This window comes from Adelges cooleyi, unplaced genomic scaffold (genome assembly GCF_023614345.1).
Source record: "Adelges cooleyi isolate 19-005CV unplaced genomic scaffold, UGA_ACOO_1.1 ACOO_flye_CR_arks_rails_tigmint_CR_PRNA_108, whole genome shotgun sequence".
NCBI lineage: Eukaryota > Metazoa > Arthropoda > Insecta > Hemiptera > Adelgidae > Adelges > Adelges cooleyi.
Window position 1 is genome coordinate 2988625 of NW_026095761.1, and position 22159 is coordinate 3010783.

A 22159-nucleotide genomic window follows, 5' to 3' on the forward strand; every position below is an offset into this window, starting at 1 on the left:
AAATATTTTCAAAATTATATCCCAAATAATATTGGGGTCCTAATATACTCGATTATAAACTTAGATTTAAGGGGTTATAATATTTATTTTGTTAATAACATCTATAAATTATCTGTTTAAATTATACTTAAAAACTAGAAATTAATATATTTTATATTTTAGCTATAGCGCAATTTGTTTTTACTTATTGGGTGGTTAATAATGTATTATATCTATTAAATTGTACTTTCAATAATTATTATTAGATCTTTATGCGTTAAAAGTAACTGTTAGTACAAATTATTTAAAATGAGTGTTGTTATACTTTAAATAATTTGATTTATTGTTCAATTTAGTGTTTGTCAGTTAGTTATTATGCATGAGAATCTTAGTAATTTATCATAATATACTTTTATGTCTATGGTTAACATTTTGAAAAACGATTAAAATATACTAGATTATAATTAACTTGTTATGGAAATACTCTTTATTCGCTTTTTTGTACTGTTTTCGGTACTAAGAGTTAATTTAATATAATATTTGCGTTTTATTGCCATTCGTCGTTAATATTAATCCTAACTGTATTATTATTATAAGAAAATTGTAAAACTTCGGATTTCTTAAACTTTAAAGTATATTATATGATATTATATAAACATATATATTAATCATCCTTTTGTTTTGTATTGGAAAAAAAACTATTGTTGATAACTTATTATGCACGTATATTTAAAAAATAGTGATTATACACTTTAGATTTTAAGAGCACACCTTAACTGTATGTAAAAGCATTGATTTCTGAATAAGTTTGTATCTCACCATAATTAATTATTCTTCTTTTTTATTTTCGCCTTACTCTCCCAACTACTTGGGGGTCGGTCATCCTACATCTACATAGAGCTTGATCTTCTACATCTCGTTCAATCACCTATATTCCTTTAATGCTCCATATTCCGTCTATCCATCTTTTCTTTGGCCTTCGTCTTCCTCGCTATCCCTCTACGTTCATCTTTATAACACCTCTTACTGCCTCTACTTAGTTTCTTCTCATAACATGACCTATTATCCTCTTCCATAATTAATTATGATTTAATTTTTATTTGTGTAAACATTTATTATTTATAATGTGAAAACTTGCTGTCAGCTTTAATAAAACATTATTATTATTATTTAAAAAATTATTGTTGTTTTCAACTTATGACGAGCCAAACTGCATTTTGTGTCCATTTATTAAGTTTACTTATCAAAAAAAAAGTTTAATAAGTTTGCACATTGCTATACATTCGATATTCCATATCTATAAAATATGATCATATTTTATTTTTATTAAATAATTTATCCAAAATTATAGTAAAATGTTAATTTTGTTTTATACAATTCAGTCTAAAATTTTCATGCTAAGGGGTTTTTACCCTAGCATTTATTAAGGCTATTTTTTATTAAATCTAACACGAAGCTAACATTTGTAAACTCGTATATCAACACAAAAATTAGGTGTCTGATATTTAATTTAATTTAATACTAAAATGTTTTTTTTTCAACTACCAATATTATTTTCAAAATATAATTATCGAAGCCTGGGAACTTGACTTCGGAAGTAATAGCTGTGTTAAATCTCCTGTGTCGTGTTAATGCGCGCAGATAAAAATAGCTCTACGCACTTACTCTGCCGTACTCCACCTCCCACCCTACCCTTTAACCTTTAGTAATTTAAAAATTAATTATCTAAATCTGGTTATCGACCAGTCAAAATGTTCAGCAAAATATTCTTAATAAAATGGCTATCTTGATTTTTTTTTTTAAATGTAACAAAAAAATAAAAACATTATTTAAAAAAGTAAAATAGTTAAGTTCAATAAAAAACGTGGTGCTTATAGTGCAAATGAGTATAAATTAATTAAAAAAAAAAAAACTTAAAAATATTCACTAGAACAAAAGTTATTACATTTGTCGAATCATTGTGGAACACCCTGTATATCAGATTAACATAATACAGGGATCAAGCGGGGTAATTGTATACCGATGGGGAAAATGTAAATGAAATTTTTTTTTATATATATATCACCAACAATGCTGGTATTTTATTTAATTATATTGAACACATTATAATTAAATTATAATATAAACATTTAGTTAAAATTAAATATTAACTATTACTTTATTCAAAAATTATTAATATTTAGATAATTTTTTTTATTTTCGCGTTTGATTTATCTGTAATCAATTTTATCAGTGCATAAAATTATGCTATATACTATATTACAAATATTTAATAAATTATGTTATATTTACCTAGCAATTAATAATAATAATATAATTTATTATATTATATAAGCTATAAATGATAATTTTCTGAATAACGATATCTTAATTTTGTCGTTACTCGTTATGGTATTTTGTACGACAGCTTTAGATTTATTAACCTAATAAAAAATATATAATATTTGGTGCTTGAAAATTTTATATTTTATATATGATTTACTTGAACATTATTTTACCTAGACACTTATGCAGCGCATACTCTCCACTACAACTGCAAGAGTATTATTGAAAGTTAGCAACAGCCGAACAGGTAAACATAAACTTGAGTCAACCAATTTCGTATAGGTACCTGTGATCAACTATTTGAATATTATGTCAGGTTGTGTGTGCGAGCAGTCGAGTCTAAAAATAAAATGTTTCTGCACAAATACACTGTATCATAACATGCATCGCATGTCAACAAATGTATGTATAATATTTGTATATACATATATTTATAAATATAAAAGTTTGATTAGATTACTATTATCTGGCTGTTACGGGGATTCCAAAGGCAATATTGGGCCCATGGGCGAAAAAAAGTCGCCGTGTTGCTGCACTACTGAACGTCTTAGTTCACTGTAGGTAAACACGTTAAACATGCTCACGTTCTTTCATAAAACATTGTTTGTCAGCTTGTCGTTCTTGTTCATTCAAGGTTTGTGTTCTTTATGCGTAACAATAATTGTTGAGACGTGTACATTTTTTTTGAGAACTTTTCTTTCATTTTATTATTAATTATTCAATAGGACTTCAAGCACACGACCATCATGCGCACCATCACGGCGCTTCGTTACATTGTCTGTTCAAGGTAAATCGGTCAAACGTTTGTACGGACAACGCCAAAGGTATAATGTGTACACTTAGTTTACTATGTATGACTGGATTAGATTTTATTTAAATTCAATATTGTTCGATTGTGTTAGGATATCAAACGGAAATCCAATATTTGTTCAACGGTATTTCGCACGAAGTTCACGAGAAATTGTTGTCTGGTTCTCCGATGAATTTGACAGAGATTGCAACTTTACCGGCCGACCTTTTATACTTTATACCTGTAAGCGATGGCTCTAGAACGATTCAGGGCAGATTAGATTTTCCTGGCATAAATCATTTTTTTTTTTTTTATAGGTTAACAAATTAGGGACTTTACGCGTAGATAACTTGGTTTCGATTTTACTGACACACGAGGACAACAGTGTTTTGGCCAAGAAAATATTTCAATCGGTTTCGGGCAACGCACGGACATTTGAATTCTTAAACATTGTACGTATACAATGGTATTTTGTTTTAGAATTACCATTTCAGTTATTTAAATAATAATGAAAACGTTGTTTTTACCAGTTGACCCAAAGGCCAATAAAAAACGAACGGAATTTGAACATCCTCGGCGAAACGGTTTACAAATGGAAGATCGAACTCAATAACGGTAAATTACAAAAACTGACCCTCATTTGCGGTCATGCCTATGCCAGATTATGGTCTCCTTATATGCTTACTCAGAGCAAGATTATGGCCGAAGTACTGTAAGTAATTTTCTATTGCTATATTATAAAAAAAAAATGGTTAGCATAAACTACATTAGCAGTTATCGAAATTCATTTTTTAGACGAGCAATTTTAAAATGTTCGTTATTTAACATAAAACAATCGAACAAATAAAAAAATTAGGCTTAATGGTATTTATAGGCTAAAATTCTATTTAGCAAGTCGTATTTTACATAAAAACACGGGTTTCGTTCAATAGAGTATAATAAACACAGTTTAGCTGACTCCCTAATTTTGTTTTTTACTTCGATATTGGTTCTAGAAATAATTGGACCAATATTGAATCTAATAAACTCAATTTCTTTTAACATAAATAAAACTATACTAAGCCATAGTTCTTGATGCTGAAACAATACAAATAAAGCTTATCAAATGGAACGAACGTAACGGTTAGGTTAGGTTCAAATTCAATTTTTTTTTTTTTTTTAAGAACAACTATAACCAGTCTTGTGTTTTTCAATTAAGTAAAATAAAAATAAAATTTTTATTTTCTATTACCTACACAATCGTATATTTTGTTATCTAAACGTAATATTATGATTGAAGCTTTCATATTGAAATATAACTCTATAAATCAGCTATTGTACCTGTAAGGTAGTTTTTGGACCAAAAATTAAAAAAATGCACGCCTTCCCCTTCAAAATCGAGAAAAACATCCAAAAGCATTTTCAAGCAAAGTTTTAGGGATTTAGGTCCAAAAATTAGACCGAAGGTAGATCTAGAATGGAACTAAAAGATACACAATTTTCTCGAAAATCTGTTGTCAAACATTTTTTTTATTAAGGAAAAACCCCCTAAAAGATGAAAATTACACTTTGAACGTAGTCAGTTTCCGGGTTGCTATGTGTGAGTGAATCAACAGTTGACAGATATCTAAAAATATTTTCATTATATTGTTATATGGTAACTATGGCAATATATTTGTATAGACAGGCGATTACCCCTTATCGTGTGGGCACCACCGTAATGCTAAAAATTAATTTTAAGCACATAATTGTCATTATGGACATTGCTTTTATCGATAACAATCCAAATTATCTATGAACACTAGACCCTTACTTACTCACTATTACTACTGCTACTCAGTTACGTATAATACTTTTTTACTGTACTTGAAGTGGAGTATATTAGTTTGAATCTACTATTCTCAGATTCGCGCCGAAGCGTTTATTTAAAAGTGATTTTATTAAAACTAAAACCATAATGCATAACTTATTTTTTCGCTGAATCTGAGTCTAGCCTCAAATTTTATTTAGCACATCAATTTGTTAAATCGCTTAGATGTGAACAACATACAAAATAAAACTAGGGATTTTTTAATTTTCTTTGTTTTTTTTTTATAAAGATATAAATTCTAAAACCAGTTTTGAATTCAACAAAAAACATTTAATAAAAAAGTAATCAAATTAATTTTGTTTTAATTATTTACGTACAAAAACACAAAAATACCAAAAAATTGGTGATTTTGGTTCATGGTGCAAAAAAATGGCATTTTTATCCTTTCTCAATGACAAAAAATAAAAGACAACATTCAAATACATAAGGTATTGGCGACAGTGCAATTTTGAATAACACCTATGAGTAACATTTACTTTATTTTAAAATATTCTCATCCTTGATTACCTTTTAATGACTATTGTTGCACATATGGGTCATGTACTTAGGTATACTTAGGTTTTGACACACATAAATTGATAGGAAAAAGAAAATTATTTTTATCATATTATAAACCCAGATAAGAAAAGAAACAAAATGTTGTGGTTATCATTTATGTACACATATCTCTTGTAATAATAGTTAAAGATAATAATACAATTTTTTCACTGGTAATCGACTTAATTGTGTATACTAGTGTACTGGGTGATTGGTTAACTATGGACCACTCAATAACTTAGAAGATATTAGACTTTTTTTAATTACTTTTTTTTATAATTTAGTAGTTATAAGTTGGGACAAATTTAATATATTGTTGAAAAATATAACTTATATGTTAAACCCGTATGAATTTAAGAATTTTAAACGGTAACGTATATATTTGATTAACTTTTTAAATTAAGAAAAATTTTATGAAAATTTTGACTGGTCGATAACCAGTTTTGGATAGACTGGTTATCAAGTTATTCAAGTTTAAAATTTAGGACGGGAGAAAGGATGGAGAGTAGAGATGCTTTTATCTGCGCACATTACTCAACCGACTTTTCCCTCCCGTCAAAACTTTTAAAATTTAATAACCAGAAAACTAATTATCTAAAACTGGTTATCGACCAGTCAAAATATTCAGCAAATATTCTTAATTCAAAAAGTTAATCAAATATATACGTTACTAATAAAAAAACTCAAGTCTATAAAATTTTAACGTATAAGGGGCGAAGTTATAATTTTAAAAAATATATTAAATTTGTTCCCACTAATAATTATAAAATTATAAAAAAAAAAAATTTTAAAAGTCTAATAACTTCTAAGATATTGACTGGTCCATAGTTAACCAATCACCCGGTGATTCCTACTTTATAGGAATTTACATTTTTAAAGGCATTTATATTAAATGTTAATTTATAACCGCACATTTGTTTATTATTATTTTTAAATATTAGAAATTACACACACACCTCTAGCTACTTTTTCTCCACGAAAGCTTAGAATTTATGAGAGATTTTCAGATTTCAATTTAGACAATCGGAAAAAAAAAATACTATACTTACATAAATTTTTTAGTTTAAAGCTGAAAAGGTATTACAATAATTTGTTTTCTATTTTTGTGTCTGGGTCTACGGTGTCTTCATTTAGATTTGTCTGATACAGGTAAAAAATCGTTCATGAAAAGTACTTTAAAAAGTTCACCCATTCCCTTTCTAAATTCAGAAAAACTTCCTAATATTGTACATAATTTAAATCTTAAAATTATAACACGCTATAACATTATTAAAAATTAGTCGAATCAGATCCAAAATAATGTAAGATAAAAGTTTTATCTTATATAGTAATATAAGATTAGTACCTATAAAATAGTATATACAAATCAAGAAAATATAATTAGGTCTGAAATTTGGACTATATGTAGATATAGTGTTTAGAACAACACTACAAAAATATCTACAATTTTTCGAAAAATGTAGTCAACATTTTTTTTTATAAAGGAAAAAATTAAAACGTGATTACCAACACAATAGTATCCTTATAAAACTGTACATTGTCACTATATTTGAACAACAACATTTTTACTATAAAAATATATTTTATTTTGTATTATGAATTTTCCTGTCATTCAGTCTAAATATTCAGTAGATTATTTTCAACACAAAAATTAAACCTACAAAAATCAAATATCTGTCATGATTTTATTTACAACCATTTAAAATAATATTTTTAAAGTTTAAAAAACATTGTCATCCGATAACTTAAAATCATTTAATTACAATTTAGTATGCTTAATTATTACTTTGAAAAATTTAGCGGTTGCAATTACGACATTTTACTATAAAAAAATGTAAAAAATGGATCGAAACCTGCAATTTTAAAAACAAAATTTTGTTTCTGTTTTGAGCAATAAAATAATTTATTTAAAGTATAAAGTGATAATTTATAGTCGATTGGTGAACTGAATGAATACATTCTAGTATAATTTATAATAGTTTGTATCAAATTTCAATAAAAATAAACGTGATTCGCCTCGTTATAATTAAGTGTAATTAAATAATTATTTTAGCTTTAATAATCTGGAACAGTCAGAAGAACATTCACATAGAAGAATGTGCGTGAATTCAAGTAATGTCGACTGGAAAGATTTGTCAAAAAATGTCAAAAGATTATGGTCATTCTTGGCAGTGAAATATTCATATCCAAAACCACTGGATGAATGGAGTTCCGACGAAATTGACCGGTAAGAGAATACTTTTCAACTAGAAATCACAAACTTATCTTTTAAACCCGCTTTATATTTGTATAAATCCATATTGTTGTTTAGGTATAATTTTCTATTGTTGGGTTTGCGTAATGATGAACTAAGTAGATTGACATTTAATGACCAATCTACAACTTTATTACACAAGACCGACTTCGATCACGCGCAAGTAAGATTTTTTCTTAAATAATCAGACGAGACGTACACCCTGCATGTTTATTGGCTATTCGTTTACTTATAAATATATTATTTTCCATTTCCAGGCCCGCTTTTTGTTTTATACGCTAATGCAAAACCAAACTCTGGGATATAATATGATCCATTATAAATCGTTTATTTTTAAACTGTCGCCAATGCAATTAGATGAATTCCAACCCTACGAATTCCAACTTGATGAATGGGCCAAAGAAAATCAACTTTTTAGTTTTGCCGCAGCTAAACAGGTAGCACGACTTTTAGACGTTAACACTATCTTTTGAGTTACACCAACCAATTGAATGATACTTAATGTACAATACAATTACGCGTAGTAAAATACATTATTATTATGTACCTAATTGATGACTTGCGAGGTGTACAGATATCAGGAAAATACATTTTGTTAACAAATTTACAATTAAAATTAGTAATTGAAGGTTAGTTAATACAGATACAAATGTTTCTTATTACAATAGTTTTAAAAAAATGTTCATAACATTTGATACTAAATAAATCGAAAATAAAAATTGCTATTGTTATATTTTTGTTGACAACATTTATTTTTCCTCTACATTTTTAGACTTTATAATAATTTTGCTGTATTGAGTGTATGATGAAATGTTTATAATAAATGTGTCGACTTGATTAATTGATACTTGATAATATGCTTGTTTGTATTAAACAATATCAAAGCATACTTCAAATTTAGAGCTTTCGTGTTTGTGACAACCGATTATCGCCATCATTTTGACAAATGTTTGAACCCGTGTTAAAATTTTTATTTTTTGTTTTTAGATATTTAATAAAATTGCAAGGCAACGGTATCTCACTAAACCCAATTCCACCAAAAGCTGGTCGTTTGACGACTTAAGACATCTCCCGTTACTTTACACTCAACCTCCATCTGTACTTATGAAATTCTGTGATTTTCCGCTGAATACTGAATCGCTTATTTCTGCAGATTCTTCTATGATTTCTGCCAGACAAGTACGAATAATTACCCTTTTACGCATTTTAAGTATCTTCATGGGTTCTATTTATTTTTCAGGCATTTTATTTAAGCGGTTGCAGCAGTATGTTGTCGCTTCATAAAAACAATCAAGAACTCTTGCTGGGTTTAAACTACCTACTCAAAGCTCTTCCTGTTTCTAGTCTGATGACGGCAGGCGAGGGATTTATCACTTACCAAGTGGTGTGTCATTTAGTGGCTAAAGTCGATGAGTTTAATTTACCGTTAGCTCTTCAACTGTTGGACACAATCAACCAAGGTAATGCCATTAACTCGAAAGTGCAATTGATTCTGAAACATTTCACCGGATAACGCTTGTTTTGATTTGGTGAATTAATTTTCTTTCTTCAGACAAAAACATAGTTTATATTGAAGAAATGCTTAAAAATGATCGCAATATACTGTTCGAACAACTGTCGCCAGCAGACATTACAGGTCCTTTGTTTGATGGTTTGCAACAACTGTATTCTAATTATAAAGATAGAATAGACAGACTGCCTAAACACATAGTGAGTTTAGTTATGACATTTCATTATTATCAAGGATTGGATTTTACTACAGTTAACTTGTATTAAAAAAAAAAAAACCGTATACTTTTAAATAAATTATTGTATTTTACAAAATAAAAGTTAAGGTTAAGAAATGTTATTTATTTTTAAACTTCCATTCCATAACTGTGTTGTGTAAACTTTTTAAATAAATTCTCCATTAGGAAAATTATTGTTGCTATTTTTAAAATAAAAGAGTTCGGTCCCGGTATCGAGTAATAACATTGGTATAAAGGTTGAAGTCTACATTTATGCTGTTAACAATTAATTTATAATTTAAAAACATGTATAAAAACATGTTTCTTCACTTTAAAAATTGGAACTTTTTTAAAAAAAACTTATTAAGGAACTGTTAAAATTTAAAAATGATATAACTGTTTCGCTAAAGTTTTTATCCTCGATTTAAATAGTTTATTTCCTATTTTGATTTCAAACGGTATAAACATTAATATTATTAATTTTAAACTTCTTTACACATCTTTTAGATTAGATCGATTTTGGAAGATGACGACTTATTATTCAAATGGACTGGCAATAAATCGATAGGTATATCTCACGGACTTTACAACGGGTATACATGTGGTTTCATAAAAAAACTCAATGGAGTCGAGTTCATTGAATCCATTTACAACTTCAATAATTATCTCGAGCGTCATGGCAAAGTAATACACTATACAGACATTATACGCTGTATATTTAACCACCTGACTTATAATTAATAAAAGTATTTTGTCAAGATATTGTTTTTTTTAACATCGGTGCAATTTTTAAATTAACAGATGTTCCCAAAGGATTTACAGCCGTGCTTTGCCAAAGCATTTATGAAATATCTGCACTTGAAATCCGTTTTTTCAGTCGATAATCCATCGGTGTTATTTTTGGAAGAATGGGAAATAGAAGCAGTTCGAGGTTAATAGAACTATTTTGTTTGTTTTGTCTAGTTTACTTGATTTATGTAAATTATTATTTCGTATTATCGTTTTTATAATTATTAAAATATTAAATTTACAGGATTCGTTTTAATTACTCTGCCAGTTGAAGATATCATCAAGTCGGACCTGACCGATTCTATAGTTTATGCCATCGGCCGGCTCAGCCTTCCTGAACTTTTGATCGCTGCTCCAAAATCGAAAATCCAAAATTTAGTTCATCAATACATTGACACTGTCGTGAGTATTGCATCGAAAACGTCGTATTGTACGGTTAAATATTTATTAATATTTTGTCCGTTACAGTTTAAGAATTCATCAGTTTTAAACATAGATCATTTATACACACTGGGCAATCTTACTCATTTTATTGGTTTTGAATATTTGAGCAAAGTCGACGGAAAAGCATTCAAAATTTTATTAGAAATTGGCTTGTTCGATACTAGGATTTGTTTTGGCGCAAACTCGAAGGATCAATGGGCAAATCTTGTGATTCGAGCTTTCGGGTAACTCCATAATTTTTTATTCAATATACCTACGTAGTTTGTACTAATGACTTTTGTCATAAAAAAAAAAAAAAAAATACTGATAATTTAGAAATCCCGATTCGTGGATGATCGATACACTGGTGACGTTATCAGATTCTTTGATTGTGTTAAATGAAACACAGTTAAGTTCCATACCGGTTATGTCTCGTCTGAATTCAGCGGATATCATTAAAACCCATTACGCTGATATCATAGAATGGATGCCTACTAACGTTCCATTTTACGAAGTAAGAAGTATTTAAGTATATTTTATTAATGGCCGTTTGCACCAACTATACTTAAAATTTAAGAGTAGTCTGACAATACTGAAACTGAAAATCTGAAACTAAAATAACCGAATACCTACTTTTATTTCTACCTCTGCTCAGTACAGTCTAATGTTTGGAACGTTCACGAACGTTTACACTTAAAACATAATAATGAATTTAATTGTGGAAATGAGGTTAGGCCGCAAACGTACCTTCGAAACATCTATCATAGTGCTCTATAAAACAAAAAACGGTTATTTTAACCAATATTCGGTTGAATATTATTCCGTTAAAACCGAAAACAATCTAAATCTTATACATAATATTTGTATTCTTGGGTAGTCAATGACCAAGACTAATGTAAGACAGTATACTACTGATGAACGTTGATAAACAAAAAAAAAATATCATTAACCCTTTTTCCCAAGAAGGGATGGAAATTGATGTGCAGGTGTCCAGATGTACAGGAAACGACTGTAACAAATCATTACAGCCGGATGATCTACCCTAAACGTATCCTCCCTAATACTTGAAATATAATTTCAAGCATATTACTGTCGTTGCAATGCTTTGATCGTTATTCATATTTCTACTATGTACATATTCGCACCGAAGGGTTCATTTGGAGTAAGTAGACTTTTGATTTCTCCCTCCCCCAATATGCCGCCACTGTGTTGGGTTGTTTTTTTGGATATTTCAAGTATAGCCAATGTAAACGGTCATTTATTTATCGTAGAAAAGGTAATCTAATTTTGATTAAATTGCGTTTCAGGCTTGTATGCTGTTCGAAAATTATGATCGACATTCTGAATTCACGAGAGCTCTGTCGGACCTTGTCGACTTTCATCTTGTTTCCATGCAGAACCAATTGCAAAGGATCAGTTCAGTCGAAGACTATCGTCGAACCGAAGAAGGCATTCCGTCGCAAGAAGTGAATACCATCACGGTGTACGTTCCCGAGAAGACCGAAGACTACCATTCCACCGACAACTCATCAATATTTAGTTTTTTTCATGGCCTGTTTTTCGCCGGAAAACCAAATCAAACCCTGGACAACAACAGTTCTAGCACGACGAATAGCAGTCCTATCGGTGTTGTATCCACACTTGAACCCGATACCGATGTGGCGGGCAGTGAACAATTTACAAGCACACCGGAAACGACGAGTCCGAGTCCGACGACACCGGAAAATTACAATTTGTACGTTTCGAAAGGCAACGAAAGTACCGAGAAAGTGGACTACGCGATTGTCGCTCTGTCGGATAACAAACGCGATTTGCCATCGCACTATCGTACGGCCGAAACAAATGCGACTCAACAAACGACAACACCTGAGAATCCAACGTTCAACAATGGAGACGCCGGTCAAGCGTCTGCTGAAACGTCCAGTTTCAGTGCATCGGTCGAGTATTCCTATTCAACCACCGAAAGTGTTGAACTCGGTTTCGTTTCTGAAACTACAATAGTGCAACCTATTACGGACGACGAAATCAGGAGAAAGAGATCATCGGACCAACAGTTTTTCAATTGGACAATACGGGTATATATTGTTTCTCTGGTCGTCGTTGTTGGATTATCAGCTAAGTGTATGCACTTTTTTTTCAGATCGGTTGCGACGCCATCAGAGTTTTGGGTCCGGCTTCGGTTATGTCCTCGCGGTTTGAATCCATTGTAAACGACATGACCGACGACGAGCTAAACGATTGTGCGGATTCGTTGGGATCGTTTCAACTCAATTCCACTGTAGCCGATCTCGTGTGGCCTAGAATACAGGAAAAGGTTATTTATATATCAACGAAAATACTAAAAAAAAAAAACTGTTTTTGTTACATGATCATTCATTAAAGACAAGACGCTCTTTTTTTGTTAAAATAATGGCAATTTTGTGGTTTTTCTTTTTGAAAACATTTTTGTTTTTGTTATTTTACATTATTTAAAAATTACTAAATATTTGCCTTTCTTGGTATGTTCTAGAGCTCTATCAACTATTGAAACGTATGAATTTAATTAACAGTTTAAAATAAGAATGATTTACTGACATTTTTCACTAGTCGATAACCAGTTTTGGATAATTATCGACTAGTCGGAATGTTCAGAAAATTATTCTTTATTTATAATTAAACTAAATACATGCATCAATGGCACAACTAAATACTTAATATTTGGAGGGGGGGGGGGTAACTTTTCGACTTGTTTTGATTTTCATTTGTTATCAATAACGGTTTGACCAACTCTGTCTGTACTTTCATATTGTTATATATTCTGTTTTTAGCACGCTCTGCACACGTATGGATCTGTGTTATCTGGAATATCGTCGGACGACGTCCGAACATTGAACTTGGATATCCACAGACCTTGGACGTTGGAGTTGATCAACTCGCTCGGGAAACACGTGACGTCCATGTCGGCTGTATGTTCTAAACAAAACAATTATTGTTTCATTACGAAATCATATTGTTGTCTTACTCGTAAGTAGTAAGTGAATGTTTTCCGTTTCTAGCGCAAAGAGATCGCCAATCAGTTTATGGCCCAATCCGAAGAAAACAACAGGAAAATGCCGCCATACCTTTGGGGTTTGTTCGGGTCTCTGATGTGCCAGCTACAGCCGCGGACAGTGCAATTGGCTATGCTGACTAAAGAGTTGTTTTGGAAAAGCAGTTCAGCTTTTACGACTATCACCACTTGCGACGAACCTTGTGTGAAAAATCTTGCGTCCATAGCAATCTCCAAGGTCGGACAATCGGACACTTGGAAGACTGCCGAGGTAGAACGCATGGGAATCATAGTATCAGGTAAATTCATTTAACGGGTTTTCGAGAAATTTATACAATAGCTGAAGGTGGAATATTAAATATTAATTGAAGCGTTGTAAAGGAAATTAAGTATGTTTAAAATTGTATTTTTCGTATTTGCATGTTGGCTGTCTGTCCTGCCTGATAATTCTTTGCCTAACCCCCCAATTGTTATCAATATTAACATACCGAAAACAGAATGAAAATATATTTTTTCGGTTACCCGTTACTGTAGATTCATTTGCATAGACCTATATAAACCTAGAAATTTACTTAACAAAGTATAAATTTCCCCCCGTTTTTTTGGGTTTACTTTAATTAAAGAAGTTGGTTTACAAAATATTGAGCAAATTGTATGATAATATGTTTAGACAAAATTTAAATAATAATATTACATGCAAACTAATTAGATTACTTTTGGAAAAGTTGTAGAGCGCCACGTTTGTTTTATTGTTATTATAAAAAACAATTCCCTAAAAAACAGCCTTACGCTTTTTTAAAAACGCAGGTAGTAAATATTTTCTATGGGTTTTAAAATGACGGAAACAAAAATAAACTTTGAGAGGGCATAAAACACATTGATCTATTAATGTCAGCAACATGTTTATACATGATAAATAGGTACTAAGATGTTAGAAGAATTCGGACTCTTGTTTTTTTCCTGAAAAACAGCATGTGTATCGTTCTCTTAAAATACTAAAAAAAAACGTTGCTTAACTCTTTGAGGGGCAAGAAATGTCACCTAAAAACCGTCAACGACCTTAAAAGTACATACTTAAAATAATAAAATCAGCAAAATGATTGGATAAAAAAATATATTATTAAATACAAAATCAAAAGTGAGAAATCAAAATAATAAGATTCCGCAGTTATGTGTTTAGTTGACTATTTTCTAAGATCATCACATCTAACTAACGATAAAAAATTAGATATTCATATATAAGTGGTAACTATACTTACCACTTGCCAAACACGTACTCAGGTGTTTTGGGTGTTCAAACACCCTCCAAAATGTTTGGGTTTTTGTATGGTTAATTAGTGGCACTTGCCCCCAAGAGTTAAATGTTCAAACTGGATAATTTCGGTTGTACTCAGGGATCAACACTACTCAATGGAAATTGTTATTGGACAACAATCCCGGTGCTTTAGAAGGACTTACATCGCATGCCGTCGAATGTCTTCATGAACCTCAGATTAAAGTAAATAATAATAATAATATTAGTACCTTGTGTACCTACCTTGTGTGATGGCTACTTTTGTACACACATTCGGTCAATCAATAACTTTTAAATTGTTTTCGTTCAACAGCTCATGAACGAAACCCATTTCAGCAGTTTAACGCCGAAATCTGCATTTACCATGTTAAAGAATCATTTCAAACACTTAGATGTGAAACAACAGGAAACGTTATCGAAAGTGATTGACTTTGAGATGAACGCCACGTGGATAACGGCGCCGGCAGTCGTGGTGCCCATTTCGAATTCCGATTCCCAGATTCCCAAATCGAGATTCCCAGTGGATCGGCAACGGGAACATGTCGTGAAAAACGCTTTCGCGATAGGCGGAATGAACCTGGGCAGCGATAGCATCAACAATCAAATGCAAGCTGATTCCAAAGCTGCCACTTTATGTCATACCTTACTTCTTACTACTCTAAGTCTTTTTGTTTTATTGTTTGTTTCCAAATGATAGATACGATTTTTTCCGTCATTTTTTATTATCGCATTGTTGTGTTTATAGAATATTTTTTTACATTACACATTGTTTTTGAATTATTTATTGATTAAAATTTTCTCAGAAATATTGTTAATATATTATAATAAATATTTAGAAAAAAAATCTTTTCTTTTCCAATATTTTTCTCAGATTTTTTTTAATCATACTATAATGTTATGGCTAAGTCAAAAACAAACATAATTATTACTTATGTAATTTGGGTCAAAGGTCGTGCGAAAATTGAAATCATACAATAATATTTCTATTTATTAACTACACAGCATAAATACATTTTAAAATTATAACTATTTACATAAAAAACTATTTGAAAGTAATTTTTTCAATTTGTTTTATACATTAAAAACATAGGTAGTTTAAAAAAATATTTTGGAAGGAAATCAAATACAAAAATATTTTTAAAAAAATGTTTTACAAATTGTTACCATAATATTATAAAACAATAATTTAAACATTTAGGATAATAATTATTATTAAAACACTTGTGTTATTAATATGTATTTATTTTTTTGTCGAATGTGATTTGAAAATATTTTACAATATAGTATAAAATTATAATTTACCTATATGTATGTATTTATATTATTTATCGATATACTACTTATATTTATAAAATGTGCTGAAACAACAAAATTTTATAAAATTTAAAATTTCATGTAAAATATTATACATATGCATCATTTTTGGAGAGCCTTTGTATTTAATTATGGCGTCCTTGAAGTTTGAACAATTGCTTCATGGTTTCTGAACAGTTTTACCATTTCTACTAAAATTAATAATATTACTTTGATTGTTACAACTTCTAAGCTGATGTTTATAGATTTTATAAATGGTGCTCTTCGAATGGATTGCCTGTTAATATTTCTAAATTGTCTCAAAACCACCTTCTGACGTAGCCGTGTAAATAATCTATTTGTTTATAATATTTCAGGAATTAATTTAGTTAATGGCAAACATATTATTTTATTAATCATATTAATCGATTCAGACGTAATAATTTCTGATTTATCGTTTAACGAACATATAACAAAGCTTTAGGACGTTATCCGTTAGGTTTTATAAAAATAAACTATTGGAAGTTAGCGAACCCTATTTGTCTTAAAATTCTATATAGCGCGTTCGGTCTATTGTAGAAGACGGATCTATTATTATTTATTTTGTCTTCCTACCATGTAAACATTAGTAAATAAATTAGAAAAACTTCAACGTGGTTTTTAGGTAAGGTAAAATTGACGTATACATATAATATTAAAAAGCTTCAGAGATCAATATCAGAGCCTTGCATATCGTCCACAAGTTGATGGCGTATCTTGGATATATATTATATTGTAGCCTAGTGTACCTTCTTTTTTAATAAGTTTATATTACTTAATGTATATATATATTTTGTTTTTTATGTATTCTAACTATACCTTACTTACTACTCCTATACCTTAATTTATATTTGTCCTGTATAATTTTTATATTTTATTGAAGGGCTGTTTTAATTAGTTAAAAAACGGTGTTTAGTTTCATAAACACGTTATAACGATTATTTTTAAATGGTTTGGCGTCTTCTTAATAACAATAATAAAATTGGTCAATGTTTTTATTTTTATAAATAAAATTTAAAATAGAAATTTACTTATACGTTTTGTTATATTTAAGTTCTATTATATTTTTAAGGTAATCAATCGTTATTCGCATCCGAATAATTTCTTATCTGAAATATTACAAGCAAAATGATAAAATATTATTTTTATTAATATATTTGTTTTTATTTTTTCTGATGGCAATAATAATCGCTTCACTATGACTGAAACAGCAATCGATGTACTTAAAAATCTGCTCATCCTTTCAGTGCCTTGATGGTGATGATGGCCTTAAAAGATCATCGTTGCCGGCTATCAAGAAATTCTTGAAATGCTTGGCAGTTAACTATAAAGTGGACCCTGCCAAGCTGACGCCTTTCATCGAAAATTGTTTGATTATAATCGAGATAATGCAATTTCAATTCTAAAATAATAAGTATCATGGTCCACAGACGTTTGTGCTTATAATTTTATTAGTAGAAAACAGTTTAAAATAATATATTGACTAATTTATACATTATATCTACAACATAGGTACAATTATAATAATAAACATTTAAAAGTATGTGTAAAAAGACACATGCGTAAATATCTGATTGAACATTGTTCAGTTCAACAGTCCTCGAATTGTACCTCAATTGAAAACATTGCGAGTTGTACTGTTCTGGGATAGTAGAATTACTCCTTTTTTTCAAAGGGATCAGTCCATTTATTCATACCTAATAATAAACAAAAAATCAACAGGTTTCGGTTATTTAGTCACATGCATATTACATACTTGTCGATTGAAGTCTTGATTGATCTAAACTAGCCCGATTAATTTCTTGAGCTTTTTCTATAAAATAAATATAAATGAAAAAATGTTGAAAAATAAACCAGCTGAGAAAAAAATTTAAAACTTTTGTATACATATGTGGTTTTTTAAGAACAACGTTTCAAGTGCAAAAAGTTAAACTTTAGAGAGAAATCAATTAAAAATTAACTTATTTAACTTTTGCACAATTAATGCTTTAAATTATGATACGATTTTACAATTATATAAATTACTTGTTCTTGATGCCAAAAACCATAAAAATCCCTTTTACAAAAATATTCACTTAAGATGTTGTTTTATTGAAAGCAGCGACCTCTGGATTTTACAAACGACAATTCAAATTAATATTTAAGAAAAATGTAGGAAAAATAAAATATTTTAAGAACTTAAATGCCACTTTTAGAAATTTGTGTGATATATATGTAATTATGTATATTGATAAACAAATTTTTATTTACACTTTTACTAAAAATATAAACCAGTTTATACCCCTTAGAAACAACACTTATCTGAAAACTCATAATCGGACTATTACTTATATATTTTGTTCTGAAAATCTAACACCTGTTAAAAATTAGGTAGAATTTACAATCATATCATTTACCACTGTTATTATAGTCATTTTAAGCACTTCTAAGAAACTTGAAGTCAAAAAATCAAAGTAAATTTTTTTAATGTTTTTATTGTGCTACTAACTATACTTACTATATTCCTCAACATGTGTCATAGGTCGTATAATGATAGGATAAGTCGCTAATCCTATTGAGCCAACAAATGCCGAAATAAAAGCAACATATTTCCATCCCTTTAAATAACCCATTACAAACGGATTGATAATTAAAAATTGAAATAGAGTTCAAATGTATAAAAATTAAAAACGTTTTAAGGTTTTTGTATTGAATTTCATTTGCGAGTGCTTATCACTTTTCCATTATCATTGTTTTAAAAACATTGTTATCACTAACTCTTATTTGTGATAACAAAATGCGAGCCACCTTAATTAGCCGCAAAGTTAAATTTTAATTTAATTCAACTTTACCCTAATGTATGTACAATTTAGAAGGAAAAACCTTTTAATATGTTTTATTTTCAAAATATATATTTACAATATTTTTGTTATGTATATATATATATAATATTTATAAATTTTAGACAAATTTATTCATAGGAGTAAATTGGGGCTTAGCCCCCCTAAAAATTGTATAGTTCAGATTTTGTATTAGAAAAAATAAATACAATTTATTACGTAGTAATTCTCAAGCAGGATTGCTGATAGGTATGTGGACATTTAAGGGTCATGTATAAGTATAATATGTTATTAATAATTTATTTATTTGTTACCTATGCCAAAATGACAATTACAAAAAGACAAACATATAATAATAATTATTATAAAAGGTAATACATACAAGGTTATGAATACTGTTGGGTCAATAAAACTAGTCATTAGATAAGTTTATAGTTAACTAATTAAATTAAAATGTGTATGTTTTTGTTAAATAAATAATTTTAAAGTATTTATGTAAAAGCTTGGCAATTTGAAAATGTAGATAAAGGGGGTGCAGGGGCGAAGCCCTCTGCGGGCCTGTGACCTGTGCTATGTTTGAAATGTTAGCCCCCCCTCCTAACAAGCCAAATTTACGCCTACGAATTTATTACAAATTCAACATACCAACTTAAATATGCATTAAAATATCCAATCTATTGTCGATTTTTTAAAACATTTAAATGATGTAGATACTTAATTCAGCTCTCTTTGTGATTTTTTAGGTATAATTTGTAACATTTTATACAATTATAATATTGAAATATAGCATATTATACATACTTAAACTGTACCCATAACAATTTTTTTAAATTTGTGTAAAAAGTAAATAAATAAGACAAAAATTAAATTTGCATGTCATAATTTCTTATTGTTAATAAGTATTATTTTAACAAATACTATTACATTATTTAATTTAAAAGTAATACATTTTTTTTTAATTACCATTTAAAACTAAAAGATTTTTTTTAATTTGTCCATTACTGTTTATTTTCTCCATTTAATAGCCCTATATGCTTTAAAATCGGCAACCTTTTCCCCTATACTATTATAGTTATAAGAAATAAAACAAGGTTCGCACATATGGTTAACTGTGACTGGTGTTCTATTATCTTCACTAATCATAACAATGCTGGACATACATTTATTGCAGAATATACAATTTTTCAACCTATCTTTTGCTGTACTGACAATTCTTGGATAATTGTTCTGTCCCAAACAATCGTTAGTTTGAGCAAAACTTATATCGTTAAATATAAATAGATGTTCACATCGTCCTAAATGTTGATAAATGTATGGTTGTCCGATGCATACTTCCAAATCTAAAAGTTGTGTTTCTATAGTCTTAACATCTTCAATGGGTTTACCATTTTCTTCTGCCCATTTTTTAATAGTGTTTGCATGTGCCAGGGTGATATCTGGATGTACTGAATCCACATATAAAGTATTGTTTATGTAGAATAATCCATGTTTTAAATCTGAGCTTTTTATATATTCTAAAAATAAACAAATACTAATTAAAATATAAATACTGCTATGATGTAAGACAAATAAATAAAAAATGTTACAAAATAATTAATCTGAATAGGCTATGTCATATTAAATTATGAATTAGTTTTAGAGATGAAATAGCCAACAAATCAATGTACTAGAATAGCTGTATTATTAAAAACATAAAGCCAATGACTCGATTTTTCATCAAGTAAGAAAGTCATTAGCCATTTTGTATACTAACAAAGCCACCATCTTATAAATTTTAAACATGTAAAATACAATAAAAATTTGATTACCAAAAGGTTTGTGAGGACATTCACTTATGTCACCACTTATTTCACTGTCTTCATTTCCACATTTAATTGCTTGTTTAATATCTCGAAGAGTTTGAGTTTCATGAAATTGAATTGAGTCATTACAATGTGGGATAACAGCTTCGTCTGGATCTTGATCACTTACCCAATGAAATGGATGGTAGACTGAAATGGTAATTAATACTGTCTGGCCTGGAACTATATTGCCTCGAGGAGTGAAATTCGGAAGAGGTGAATATATTCTTGTTCTCTTAGTTTGATATAAGTCACTTTTTTTTTTTTTTAGTGTTTGGAGATCACCAGTAGCAGTGTCATAAATAGGGAAAAGGCATCGTGCATTTAGGGAATCAGGGGAATCAAAAAAGTCTTGAAAATTAAGCTTTTGCAGCTTGGCTTCACAAAGTTTAATTTCATTCTGAAGACTTGAAATATCAGCATTTGGATTTATTGACTGAATTTTTGCAAATATCTTACGTTCAGTAACTTTGGACACCTTAATTGGATGCATTTCATAAGCATTTTCCGTCTTAAATTGTCTAATATTAATCAATTTCGAAGAATAACCACCTAACAATTCATTACTAAACTCCATGATTATTAACTTAGAAATAAAAAGTTTATAACATAAAATGTTATACGATATTAATTAATTTTATTGTTGTTTTTATGTGAAAATAACTTAAAACTTGAAGTATAAAAATAATAGGAAACGTCTAACATGTAAATAATTGTAAAATACACGGCTCTGGACTATGGTAAGTTATACCACAGATTATATGAAAACAGATTGTTCACTCTCGGTGTAAACAAAAAATGAGACCAGTGTGGCCATGTCAGCCGGAACGAAATTATCGAACTTGTATTTACCACAGATTATATGATTATTTACCTACCATATTAAATGTTAAAAATATAATTAATGTTATATAGGTAATAATATTGACCCCGTCGATAACACTAATATTCACTGTGTTGGAATAGTAGGTAGATAATAATCTAACTAATTTTCATATAATCTGTGGTTATACTATGGCGACAATATCATAGATTACATGTTTCATGTAATCTGTGCTTCTGCTTTTATCTATTCTGTGTTATCTGCGTGGTGAGTGCGCGGCATCGAGATAAAGAATACAGTGTGTATTCTTTATCTCGATAGCGGTAGGTAATTGTTGATAACGATGGTC

At 29.3% G+C, this 22159-nt stretch overlaps 3 protein-coding genes across 4 annotated transcripts; 1 reads left to right on the top strand and 2 right to left on the bottom strand.

Annotated features, from left to right (window-relative positions):
- Positions 1–2797: 2797 nt before the first annotated feature.
- On the top strand, positions 2798–15803 carry LOC126846182 (uncharacterized). 2 transcript variants are annotated; one of them, XM_050585426.1, is made up of 23 exons: positions 2798–2938; positions 3030–3128; positions 3207–3337; positions 3412–3546; positions 3625–3806; positions 7534–7707; positions 7792–7897; positions 7992–8171; positions 8722–8913; positions 8975–9194; positions 9287–9444; positions 9969–10145; positions 10263–10392; positions 10495–10652; positions 10719–10918; positions 11010–11187; positions 11981–12156; positions 12271–12748; positions 12814–12987; positions 13481–13618; positions 13709–14000; positions 15096–15199; positions 15309–15803. In XM_050585426.1, exons 1-23 carry the CDS (start codon positions 2881–2883, stop codon positions 15687–15689), a joined length of 4221 nt encoding a protein of 1406 aa, XP_050441383.1. In that variant the 5' UTR covers positions 2798–2880; the 3' UTR covers positions 15690–15803. The 2 variants fall into 2 exon arrangements, with proteins under 2 accessions (XP_050441383.1, XP_050441372.1); XM_050585415.1 differs by having other exon boundaries at positions 11981–12748.
- Positions 15804–17760: 1957 nt separating this feature from the next.
- LOC126844759 (small integral membrane protein 20) lies at positions 17761–19043 on the bottom strand. Its single transcript, XM_050583162.1, has 3 exons — positions 18825–19043; positions 18084–18140; positions 17761–18024 (listed from the first exon to the last, which is right to left on the bottom strand). Exons 1-3 carry the CDS (start codon positions 18937–18939, stop codon positions 17984–17986), a joined length of 213 nt encoding a protein of 70 aa, XP_050439119.1. The 5' UTR covers positions 18940–19043; the 3' UTR covers positions 17761–17983.
- A 453-nt stretch (positions 19044–19496) lies between these two features.
- Positions 19497–21717, bottom strand: LOC126842090 (snRNA-activating protein complex subunit 3-like). The gene is made up of 2 exons (XM_050578970.1): positions 20955–21717; positions 19497–20660 (listed from the first exon to the last, which is right to left on the bottom strand). The coding sequence occupies exons 1-2, from the start codon at positions 21562–21564 to the stop codon at positions 20152–20154; spliced, it is 1119 nt and encodes a 372-aa protein (XP_050434927.1). The 5' UTR covers positions 21565–21717; the 3' UTR covers positions 19497–20151.
- Positions 21718–22159: the final 442 nt, after the last annotated feature.

Coding starts and splice junctions, on each gene's coding strand:
- LOC126846182 (XM_050585415.1), top strand. CDS start 2,881: ATGCTCACGTTCTTTCATAAAACATTGTTTGTCAGCTTGTCGTTCTTG. Junction 8,914..8,974: donor CTATGATTTCTGCCAGACAA/GTACGAATAATT, acceptor TTTATTTTTCAG/GCATTTTATTTAAGCGGTTG. Junction 10,146..10,262: donor ATCTCGAGCGTCATGGCAAA/GTAATACACTAT, acceptor TTAAATTAACAG/ATGTTCCCAAAGGATTTACA.
- LOC126844759 (XM_050583162.1), bottom strand. CDS start 18,939: ATGGGTTATTTAAAGGGATGGAAATATGTTGCTTTTATTTCGGCATTT. Junction 18,141..18,824: donor GACACATGTTGAGGAATATA/GTAAGTATAGTT, acceptor TTTATTTTATAG/AAAAAGCTCAAGAAATTAAT. Junction 18,025..18,083: donor ATCAAGACTTCAATCGACAA/GTATGTAATATG, acceptor GTTTATTATTAG/GTATGAATAAATGGACTGAT.
- LOC126842090 (XM_050578970.1), bottom strand. CDS start 21,564: ATGGAGTTTAGTAATGAATTGTTAGGTGGTTATTCTTCGAAATTGATT. Junction 20,661..20,954: donor ATGTCCTCACAAACCTTTTG/GTAATCAAATTT, acceptor GTTTATTTTTAG/AATATATAAAAAGCTCAGAT.